This window comes from Phalacrocorax carbo, chromosome 18 (genome assembly GCF_963921805.1).
Source record: "Phalacrocorax carbo chromosome 18, bPhaCar2.1, whole genome shotgun sequence".
NCBI lineage: Eukaryota > Metazoa > Chordata > Aves > Suliformes > Phalacrocoracidae > Phalacrocorax > Phalacrocorax carbo.
Genome location: NC_087530.1, coordinates 5,722,296 through 5,734,414, shown reverse-complemented (window position 1 = coordinate 5,734,414; position 12,119 = coordinate 5,722,296). Strand labels below are relative to the sequence as shown.

At 42.9% G+C, this 12,119-nt stretch overlaps 1 protein-coding gene across 5 annotated transcripts in view; it reads right to left on the bottom strand.

Moving 5' to 3' along the window:
• The window catches only part of RAPGEF1 (Rap guanine nucleotide exchange factor 1), a 90,110-nt gene that overhangs the window by 49,081 nt on the left and 28,910 nt on the right, over positions 1-12,119 (bottom strand). For 4 of the 5 annotated variants that reach the window (XM_064468713.1, XM_064468710.1, XM_064468709.1 and 1 more), the window contains 2 exons: positions 6,493-6,632; positions 1,817-1,995 (listed from right to left, as the gene is read on the bottom strand). In XM_064468713.1, coding sequence (XP_064324783.1) covers positions 1,817-1,995; positions 6,493-6,632 — 319 coding nt within the window. The remainder of the gene's footprint in view (positions 1-1,816; positions 1,996-6,492; positions 6,633-12,119) is intronic. The other variant, XM_064468712.1, reaches the window with a different exon arrangement.

The following is a 12,119-nucleotide window of genomic DNA, read 5'->3' as shown; positions in this document are numbered from 1 at the left end:
TTTCACACTGACACAAGTCTGGCTCACTTTTCTTGAGGGAGATTTGCTATCAAAATCACATCTTTGCATCCTGCCACTACTCAAAAGAAATAAAGTGCATAGGTAGGCACAAAAGGACACATCTTTTTAAGAATGCCAGATGCCGTTTTTTTTTTCTGTGAGACCAAACAAGGCAGAACACACATATGAGATCTGTGCTTCAATACATACTGTTTCCAGAAAGAGAGACTTATCGCTGTGTTAAGGACCACTGACCACTGACTATGAAAATTCTGCTTATATGGGTAAATATGGATATCCAACTGTCAAGGTTGCATTAGTTCACTACTAAAAGAGAGGGTATAAGGAATTCGAAGAATAGAACTGTTTGAAATACTGATGCTGCTGAAGACCACTTAGTTGATATTTATTTCCAAAGATATTCTTGGAAGGAAAGATCACCCAGAGAACACCCAGTGGATACACAAATCAAAGCAAGCGACTATAAAGATGACATGTTCTATCCTAAAAATATTTGCTGGCATTTTACATGTTCTCCTGGTGTAAGGGGAAAGTTCATTCTTTCTTTTATTAAGTGAAAGCAGGTGCTTGTCAGGAATTTAATGGCTGTGGGAAACCTGATAGCAACTGAAGTAACTTTTGAATCTGTACCCAGAAGCCTGATGAATGTTCCCAATCTAAGAATTATCGCTCTTTGCAGTTCTACAGATCTAACCTAAATTGGATCTCTCCTGTCCCAGCCACAGCTCTGATACTCGCCCCTTGCTTCCTTCCGTTTGTACTGTCAGATACACCCCTGGCCTATAGATTAGGGCCAAACACAGCTAAGCATCTCTGCAAAACATCTGGCACCCCACTGCTGTCTCGAGCGCACTATAAACCTTTCTTGCACTAAAACTGAAATAAGCACCTTGAAACAAAAATTTTGGAGATACTTAACAGGAAAACAAACAGGAACAGCACAAAAAACTAGCTGGATTTCAGGAACCAAACACCTGTTTTTCTCTGCCTAGTTTTGTGCTTTTCGCTATCTGTGCTAGTTTTGCTCTTTCTGTATTATTCAATGATGTTTGCTTGTTTTGTGTACATCAATTGTGCCAGCATCTATGGGATGAACCGCAGCTATATCTCTATGGCTTGGCTACTCCACAAATTCTTTTAATCCATGCTGACCTTTGCTGTGGCAAATTTCTGCCTCTTTTCTGGCTTCAAAACCCCTGGCTAGCTGGTTAAAACATAATACACATAATCTGTTAAAATATAAAACAAATAATCTGTTGAGAGCACACAGGAATGAACTTGGACTGGTTAATCTACTGAAGTACATCTGTTTAGTTCTGTTCTGTATCAGATCCAGTAAAATCAAAACCAGCAGTTAAGAGCGCAAGCTCAGTCTTCTGTAGTATCGGGGTGGATAAACTGAACACAGAGAGGGATTACTCTGAACTCTCTTTCAGGTGAAAGCTATTGTATTTGTTAGCTTTTGGGATACCATCATGAACGGCAGAAAACAGTGTAGCGTCTGAGGAGAATCTCCTGCTAGCAGACAATGAATTTCCAAGTTTATGCTAAGAATCAGCCCTTCCTCCTCTCTGAAACCATTCTGATTTGCTTTATCTTTCCACAGCACAGGCTTCTTCGCAGCGGGGAATCTGCTTTTAAATTATGTTTGAAAACTACCACATAATTAGTAAAAATAGCAGTCACTTCATTAGCCACTGCAGCATTCCCCGTCTCCTGTGCGATGTGATTCTTCAGACACAAGAAGGGAAGAAGCTGGTCTGTCACAGTCCCAAAACCCAAGAAGGAAACTTACCTTTGCTGGATGCGTGGATCGGTTTGCACCAAGGGCAGGATGGCTTCCAGCACTTTACTTGCTGAGCCTGGCAGCATCTCTAATACTTTCTTATCAATTGCCATTTTGTCCACAATAGTCTTAAAGTAGCGCAATGCACTGACGACCTCCTTCTCCTTCTCCTCTAGCCATGATACATTCTAAAGAGGAGGAAAAAAAGGAGAGATATGTTAAAACCTCAGTTTTTTTAAGGGCAAGGTTACTTCAACTTACCCGAAGTACAGCGACACTGAATGAGGTACATTCCATGAGGGCTGGAGAAAACCCCTTCTACCACAAACACTTTTAAATTTAATTACTACTCTTTCAAAAGAATAGTCAGTGAAAAATTGCACCCACACTTGAACTTTCCGAATTACGTGCATTCCAAACTGAAGGCTAATCTTGATCAGTTTTAGGCCAAGATTAACGCTACTGATGACGTGAAGGGCACTGCTTTGAAACCAACAAGCCAATCTGGGAGGGTGAAAGAAAAAAAAAGTATACCAAGTGCAGATACTAATGATAATGCAAGAAATGAAGCAACAATTACTGGTTTTAAATAGTTGTCCCTCTGATGCGATCAAAATCCTTTTACCTTAAGCACATCTCACTGTCAAAAAGTCTCTTCAATCAGTAAATGCAGTGGATCAGCCAAAGGGAAAGAGAAAAAAGCAAACCACAATCACAAGAATTTCCAGGCTCCAGAACAATCCAAACAAGATGCCTCCATTTTTGTGCCCGTCCCTGATAGTTTCAATGACATATGTGGTGTTCACACTTATTCTGAGTAACTCTGCTGACTCCAATATGCCTACTTGCATGGAAGTGGACAATAGTCTTGTTTCTCTATTCCTGAATAAAAAACTCCATTCTGATCAGCCTCCAACCCAAGTCATTTTGTGAGGCTGCTGCAACAAGGGAACTCACACACTTCCCACGGGGACAGACTGTGAAAGCGAAGTTTTGGCATCGGTGAATGAATACTGCAGAAGGGAACAATTAATTGGAATAAATCTGAGTTGTGGTCACCAACTTCCGTGCCACCACCAACAGTAGAAGAGGAAATTCAGAAGTGATACATGATATCTTAATGGCGTTCTGGACCGGGATATTTTTTTAAAGTTTACCAGAGAGTATGCCTGGAGGACTTTTAATGCCACAAGTAGCTCCTAAGTGAGATTTAAATTAACTACTGAACACTGCTAGAAAAGGAGCAGAGAGCTTAGCAGAGTCAGGTTTCATCCATTATCTCCTCAGTAAATTCAGCTTCAAGAATTAATGACCTAAGGGCATTATGTGCTCCCTATACTCTCGTCAGCTGTTAAACTGCTGCTTTTCTGCAAAATCAGGCCAGCAGCCCAAAAGATTTTAGGAAGAACAATTTATAGGCAGCACTGGTTAGTAATTTGGGGCCAGTTGCATAAAAGGATTAGAATCCCAACTCCCATCTAGCTCCAACTTTAGAAGTCCCAATCCAAGATCTGCAAACCACCCTGTCATTTTCCACCTCATCTGGGAAGTGCCTGAACTCCACTGCTGCCTCCACTGTTCAACCATATTGCTTGCCAGGCACCTCAAGTTCTGCTCTGCAGCCCACAGCACCCGAAGGCCCTTGCTGAGGAGCATCCCGGCAACTCGCTGATGCCAAAAATGACATTTCCCATTGTTGAAGCATGTGCCCTCACCACTGCACAGTTTATTCCAGGTTATGGGGAGGCGCAGTCCCTCCCATGAAGGTTTTGCACTTCGTATGAAATGATCACACATTTTAGGGATGAGAGAGTATGTATATTCCCCGAGTGAGTATGACTATGGCCCAGTGGTCAGAGCTCTCAAACAGAAGTGAAAAAATGTCGATTGCAGTTCCTGCTCTGATGGCTGTTTATGTATTTCATTCAACAACTGTTTCCTGCAGAAAGGCTTGCGACTTAATAGCTTAAACACTCTCCTGGTGCAGAGGAGGGATGGGCTAGACTCTGGGAGTTCAGGGCTCGGAATGACAAGTGGAAACACAAATCCTTTGCTGAGCACATCAAGGTATGCAAATCCAGCCACCAGATACTACCTGGGACACAGCCCTTTATTTGCAACTTCCCTGTCAGCTCTTTAAGAGTAGCAGTCCCATAAGAGCACTTTTAATGAATCAGTTTCTGAGGTCCAAAGGTATCATATATGTGTATGTACACACACGCACACAAACGTGCCCAAAGAAAGCGTATACATCCTACACAGGATCGCAGGTTCTGCTACAGAGCTCAGATATATAAACGTCAGTTGTTGCTACAAGGCTGAATTTCTGCTGTTCAGTTCTTTTCCCACAGAGGCCTGAGAACAACAGTAATAAATCTAGAGAAAGGAATAATAACCTGGTGGATATTAATACATTCCAGTCTCTGCATCTCACAAGACTATTTCTCAACAGAAGTGACCTTGCCCCAGCAGTTACCTTAGCCCAGCCAGTGAGCAGATCGGTGACTGTGGGAGCTGCTGGAGTGGCAGGACCACTTGATTCACGCCTTCCCTTGCGGGCATTAAATGAGAGAAACTTAACATTCGGGCAAAACAGCACCTCCTCGCCACTCCCCTGCCTACCTGACACATATAGGTATTTTTGCATGATTTTTGAATTTTTCCCTTAAATAATCGTTACAAATGCATCATGTATGACATACAGCTGACCCAGAAAGGGTTACAGCAGGCTGTACAGATCACAGCTGATTACAAAAGCTGGAACAGTCCCTTTTTATTCTGCATTTTGGCAGTGAAAAACCTATTATAACTTTGCATATAGTATTGAAGGACACTACTGTTCCTACAATATGTCCTATGACAAAAATCAAAGACAGGGTCCAGGGGACAAAAAGAGGCTCTGAAAAAAAACCTCCCCTACGTTGCCCACATGTAGGTATAAAGGGGAAGAGGAGAAGATGATGTCTGCAAGGGTCAAGCATAACCTTCAGATTATATGTAGTGGTTTTACATTAATTTTTGGTATTGCTATTTCTGCTCTACAGTGATTATCTACTTCAGGAGTATAAAAATAGTATCTTCTGTACTTAAGAGGGAGGAAGGGATCATATTTGGTTTATCAAGTGTGTCTTCTGACAGAAAGTCTCCTGTTTGTCAACTGATGTCCGTATTCCAGTGCGAGAACCTGGTGACAATCCAGACATATTCTCTTCTCCACTCCCTCCCCACACAGCTAATGAGCTGACTACATCCAAACAATTGGATAGTTGGACAGTAGCTATTGAAATAGATAAGCAAGGAGCCAGAGACCAACAATATTTCACAGTATAAAAATGTATACAGCTTAAGTAATCATGCACGATAATAAAAATTATTGTGTTTTGTTTCCCAATAAAAAAATCCCAATCTGTACATAAAAGAAGGTTTTACATGTTCAGCATGCCTTATCAGTAAATCCTCTTGCATTGTTTTTTAGAAAAAAAAGGCAAAAGCAAAAACTTCACCTATTACTACCATGTTAATTTATATTTGCTATAGAACAGCATTTTGGAAAGGGCTCTTCATTTTCTAGTTTATTTATTATGTGGTCACATATCAATTTAAAGGACGGCCTCTAAATTATCTCAATATGCCACCCTGAAACATCGCTGGAATTAAAAGCCTTCAAGGAGTACTCCCAGATTTTTTTTAATTTTTCTTTTTTAGTAGCAGTCAGCCATACAAGGTGCTCGGCTCCCTAGAAAGCGTATCTGTAGCCTCCTGAGGAAAAAAGCCCTACAGCCTGGGAAATCATCATCTTCCACCTGATGGTGCAGAACAGGGCTAGAAAGCCCTGCAGCGACTTCTCTGGGTGTTAAGCACATCACACAGCGTAAGATAACTGTATCTTGCTGACTGCTCTCAATAACACCACAACAACCCGCAGCAGAGATAATCTAAATAAGTTTGCATGTCTGGCGCTGCACATCGGCTGAGACTTTCGACAACTGGGAAAGATTCTGAATTATCAAACATAACCTCCACTGTTCTTAACTTTTGGCTTAGATTTATACTTGAAAACTGACTGCAACAGTACTGCTACAGAGATAGTCTCCAGTCTACATAATCAGGTCACAACAGCAGAGGAGATAACACTTTGATAGGTTTGTGCTGGGAAAGAGTGGTGACCTCAGCTCTTGGAGGACTTGAAGTAAGTTGGGTCTGAGGAACAGTGTGCTGGAATCAGCAGCTGCTTGAACGCATCTGTTTGACTCTCCCTGCTGATGCCGTCAGAGATTGAGCACATCTTTGGACCAGCTTCAAGGATTTGCTCGCTTGGGTTTTGGGGTATTTAGAAGGATCACACCCCAAAACCAGGCAGTTATTTGGAAGCTGTAAGCATAACCATAGGGTGTGCATGTGGGGAGGATGTGTCAGGCCATAAACTACATTCCACAATGAGATATTTAAATGCTTATGGAAGGAGCTCTCATCTGGCTCTCCAAAGGGAAGTACATGCCTTTGTTGCTCTTATTTTATACTACACAGCACAGTTCATAACTAACCAGAAAGTAACCCTGAGAATACCTGAAAAATCTGCAGAGGACACCATCATGCACCGAAAGCAGGGCTACGAATTTTGATAAACTGCGTACCAGCAAGCAAGAAAACAGCAAGACTACAGAACATGTCCTTTGTCTGCTTACTTTGTTTGCTGACTTCTCTGGTGTTTTCACTGTCAGATCAGCTTGCTTTCCTTTCTTTGAAGGGGTTCTCTTTATTTTTGGTGAATGAAACTTGCCCTTCAACTTCATAGTGAACGAGGAGAGATGGGAACGCTCAGAATCTAGAAAGACACAGAAATGCGTTACTGGATAAGGGTAAATTTGTTGAAACGAGGGAAGTTGTGTTACAGCATTATCTGGAAGACCAGGCTATGAAAAACATTGCAACCATATAAATTTATTGAGTATAACAGGATAAAAAAAAAAAGTGGCTCTCTATTATGTTTCCAACTGCAACATCACAATCATTTCCTGCTTCCCTTCGGAGGCAGCAACTCTGCAGTGCAAAGGCAGGAACCGTGGGATTATTACGGCTCTGTGCCTTGAAGAGAACAGGAAAAACACCTCTCTTAAAAGCACTTATCTCCAGCAGATCCCAAAGTACTTTACAAAGGAGGTAATTGTCATCCCTCTTTTGCAGATGAGCAACTGAGTCAAGGGGATGAAGTGACTTGTTCACAGACCTCTGGCAGAGCAGAGCTCCCGCCCGTGTCTTGGCTGGGGGTCAGCAGCCACCGTGGGTGTGCAGGCAGGGTTCTGCTCCATACCCAGGACTTCTGGCTGCTTCAGGAAAGGAAAACACCGTCCGATGTAATGCCCTTCCCAAGCTGCTCATCCCTACCTCTACCCACTTGGTAGCATCACCTTTGAACGTGGCTCCATGGGTAACCTGAACAAAAATGCCAGCCCTCGTCATTCACAATCGGTTTCACTCAAATGCACCACACAAACCAGAGAACAGAGGAACCACTTCAATACTGGGGCACCCTTGAAGAAGCTTAATTACAGAACTGCTCAACCCTTTTAAAAATGGTATTTTCTTTTTTTTTTTTAATATCTAAAAGCAGAAGTCTTAAAGGTTTGCAATCATGCCATATGCAGACTTACTGTTAAAATGTATTTTTATCTGTTTAGCCATGAAGCTAAATAAAACTAAGCTGCATTTTAGAGAGCAATTTAGAATGTATTTTGAGCAAAGAACACTAATAAATGAAGGTCTGAATTGCTCTCCAGTGACCCAGATACTTCGGCAGAAGATACTGAACTTGTCTTTAACTACATTATCAAGAAAAGTAAGCAGTTTTGCTGTATGTTTAATTTTTCTTTTAGATTATTTGGGAATTGACTGCACTGGCTGTAATGAGTCAAAACGACACAGTCCCATGCATGCACCACTGCACCACCTTGTTAGCATGCAGACTGCAAACAGAAAAGGCTGCTGAGTCAAATCTAGCACCCAGAAGCTAAATACCACACTGCAGTGCAAACACCACTCCTCATACTCAGAAATTACCTAACCACAACTCAAGGGAAGGAACCAGTGCTTGCCTCCCGGTAAGGGCTGTCTCCCTTTAACCTTGGTTTCCTGGTAGCATGTTAAAACCCTGCTACTAACACCTTCACCAGAGCCACAACTCTGGTTAGTTATGTCCTCTAGATCAAAATTTTACAGGGATCCTATTAACAGAAGGTATATCAGCACCGATTCTAAGCTAGTCTGGCTGCAGAACTGCTCTCCATTTACAGGAGTAAATGTTTTTCAAAGTTTTCTTTGTATCATAAAGTCCTGTTTAATGCACTGAGGAGGGACGAGTTAAAAACCTTGGTCACTGCAGATAAATCCAGACATATCAGTTGGCCTCTGAAGAATCACTTAGAGCAGCTGGCACCCTAACTTAGCAACAATTTACGTCATTGTTTTACATCCACAAGGGGATCTCCAAACCTTTAAAACCTCTCTGGCTCCACAGGGTGCTGAAGGTCACCACTGAAAACAGCTCCTGGCTGCTGTGATAACGATCTTGCACTCCCCCCCAAATAATTCATATTTATTTCATACACCATATGAGAATTTCTGTATATGCAGGTGTCTGCAAGCCTGCCAAGAGAAGTCATGGGTCTGAATTTATTTTTTTTCCAAGAATGGGCAAACAATTACAATTATTAATCTACAGGGAAATAATGGTAGCAGCAACAAATTGTGTCCGCCTCCTCCACGGGCTGCAGTGAGATCTGAACTGCTAGTCTAAGTAAGAAAATGTTCATTACCTACAAAAACCCTGGTTAGTTACGGTGATAATTTTGCCTTGTAGGGACAAGAAATTTGGAAGAGAGAAAGATTTCAGAAGACTACAATTCCCTTTTCTCCTTCCCACCATACATCTCTACCCACCTTATGGGGCAAGCACACGAACAGCTGAACCAATGTGTGTGCATGGTCTGGAACCTCTAAAAGGAGATGTCAGCAGAGAAAGTTTCTCTTCTGCTGACAGCAGACTCCCTTCACCACCACCAGCAGCCTAACCATTGCCCTTCGCTCTCTTTACCCTTCTGTTGCTTCAACCACTGAATCATTTGCATGCTGTGCTCCGAGGGGACACAGACCTACAAAGCGAGGACAGGAGCAAGTGGCTGGGGAATAGGAACTTCTTAAAATAGTACTAATGAAGTAAACCAGCTGACATTTGCAAAAATAATAAACGTTGTTTGAACAGCCCTGCTAAGTCCTACTTTGAAGATCACAAATTAATGCAGCTTTTTACTACCAGTCTTTCCATCTACAACAAGCATTTTCCAGATCTCATCTGCTCATAAGTTTCTGATGCATTTGCAGTTAAACAAATGAGTCACAAACCAATATTCTCTTACACTCAATTACACTTAGCACTTAAAATAGCTCTTTTTCTTGTTCCAAGCACATCACAAACATATCTTCCTCATCCTTAAACAGTTAGGTCTTAACCTTACTCTGCAGATGGGAAGCAGGCACAGAGGTGAAGCAACTAGTCTAAACAGAGCAGAGGGTGGGTCAGTGACTCCAGCACAGCATCTCCATCGAGCTGCAGGCCCTCCTCTCTCTCCCCATGTTCATGAATCAAGCAGTGGAGCTACTGTGATTATATTCAGTGAACGCCAACAGGCATTATTCAGCACGATGGGCTCTATGGTTTTCAAGCAGATATATCATTCAAGTGTTATAAACAGAATTTGCACTTTAATGAATCTGGATCAAGTGGTATAAAAGAGAAGTTATGCTTCAATAGCAAGGTATTTTCCCTCAAAGGTGTAAGTTACCTAAGCTTTTACAGATGAAGATGCAACTCACCTGCAAAAAGCACAGCTGAGCGAGACTTCGTAGACTGGTTACCAGAGCACTGGTCTGCTTTGAGAAAGTCACTTTCTTTATGGTATATCCTAATTTAAATATCCAACAAGACCTATGTCTGTCCAGTTAAAAAGTTCAAACAGCACAGCAGGCCTTTACAGATCAAATAATTTGATAACATACTGAGACAAGGAGAAAACAGAACCACAGCAGGGCTCGAAACACTTCTCCTGTCCCTCTGCTCCTTCCTGCCTGTCTACAGTAACCAAACCCCTTAATGCAGCATTGAGGTTGCTCCTGAGCTTGGTAGTCTGCCCGCTGGAAACTGTTCTATCATATTACCCTCGCCTCTTACTGATGAATAACTGGCAGTGTTTAACTGGAGTCTCAGCACCAGCTTTCTGAACTTCTCTTTCTCCTTTCTGGTCTGCAGGAGGCTACCCCATACTTACTTCTATGCAGTGCCCAAATATTTCTAAGATGAATAGGAGAAGAGGGTAATAAACTCGGAGTGATTTCAACTGGACAGGGAGAAAAAACCAATACTGTTGTATCGAAGTGTTTCTGTCTCAAAGGAACTGCCGCCTTTCCATCCCCTTGTATTTTATGTCTGGATGCTCTGTTGCTGCACATAACTGGAAAAAAAAAATCCCTTCAAAATTACTTTGCTATGGATTTGAGTTTCTTGATTTCTGACTGGAGGTTTTAATACGTCACTCTCTTCATTGCTAATTCCATCCCCCTATTAATGAGGCTCCCACTCCATTGTGCTTGAACGCGCTCCAGCTGTTGAGTCACGGCCCTGCTCAGCTCTCCGGCTCGTCTCCCCCCGGCCGGCACGCGTCTGGGGTCCGACCACACACACAACACGAGAAAGCTCACGTCATGCGCCTGCTCTGAGCAGCCCCGCTGCCAGGTGTGGCTGGAGGGTTTTTTCGGCACCCCTCGAGCCCCCTGGGCCAGGGAGGCCGTGGCCAGCCGGGAGCTGCTTCATCCCCCGCCAGCTCCAGCAAGGCAGTGCTGCCTGCCAGTTTGCTGAAAGAAAGCTAAATCTGGTGAGGAAAGAACTGCCGATTTTAAACGACAGCGGATTAAGAGGCACAAGGGAAGGCAGATAAATCAGCTTATGTGCTTGTGGGTGAAAAAACTAGGCTGCTTAGGAAAAAGCCAGCAAGTCAAAACCCAATGTCCACCTCTGCCATAGTCAAACGGTCACTTTCCACTTGGGTTCAGATAAACGCCAGAAATTAAGCTGAAACACACTAATGGCTGTGAATTCCACCAACCTAACCCAGCAGCAAATTATTTACTTTAAAGTCAAAGTGAAAGTTCAGCCTTTTACAGCTCAGTCACAGCAGACTCCCCAGCTGCTGGGCCCTCCTCGCTGGCCGCCTCGTGTGCCGGCCACGCACAACCAGCACATGGGAGGCTTCAGAGATGAGAAATAACCCCCCGTCCGCTTCTGGACCTCCTGGTCATGTTTCTGTCACTATGACAAAGCTCAATGGCGGGCAGGCTCCTGCAGCAGGGATGGCAATTTAACTGTTCAACTTGGCTAGTGCTTGGATCATACAAAAACAAATTGGAAATAGACTTCTTTTAAATAAAAAACCCAAACTTTAGTATACAGTAGCTTTTCTTTCCTTCACCTGACAACTTAAACCCTCCAGATTCTCTCACTCCATGTGTTCACACACCAAAACCCTGCAGCTTTAGAGGAAACAAAGCCTTAAAAAAAGGCTTATCGTTCATTTTCCAGCTTGAAGTGACTCTTGCAGCTCGTTAGAAAGAACGAAGTGGAGTCTAAAAATCTTATTCCACAAATGGTTCCCTTTTCAAAGGCCATTCGGGTCTCTGCTGGATGCACATATTTAAAAGCCATCAGATTAAAAATAACAGCGGACATCTCTCCCCATGTCATAATGAAGCTATTGTGCACATTTTTAATCAACCGATCCTGCCATTTATGCCACGAGTCCTTTGAAGGCAGAGGTGACTTATGCAATGAGTTACACAACGATGCCCATTAAAACAGCATTTGTTCCCTTGGGCTCAGCTCCATCATTTGTGGAAGACAAAAGGCAAGTTGCAAGGCTTCAGCTAAACCCTAGCTGACAGGGACTTTAAGAGTTCTGAAGCAAAAGGAAAAAATAACGAGCTATAGTTCAAAATGACCTTTCTGCTGAGTCTGTCTGTTTGGTGCTGCCGTGTGCTACCCAGCGAGAGGCTACGTGGCTGGGGCTACAGCTCTGACTCCTCTAGACCCAATTCTGCTGTTAGAAACACAGGAGAACAGGTGATTCAGGACAGGCAGACGGGTACATAAGAACCTCCCACAACAAACATGAAGCAGCTGCAAAGGACAGATCTTTCAAAATTTTATATGTCTATTACTAGAATTCCCAACCATCTTCCTTCCACCCTCTCCCTTTGCCTTAAGGCA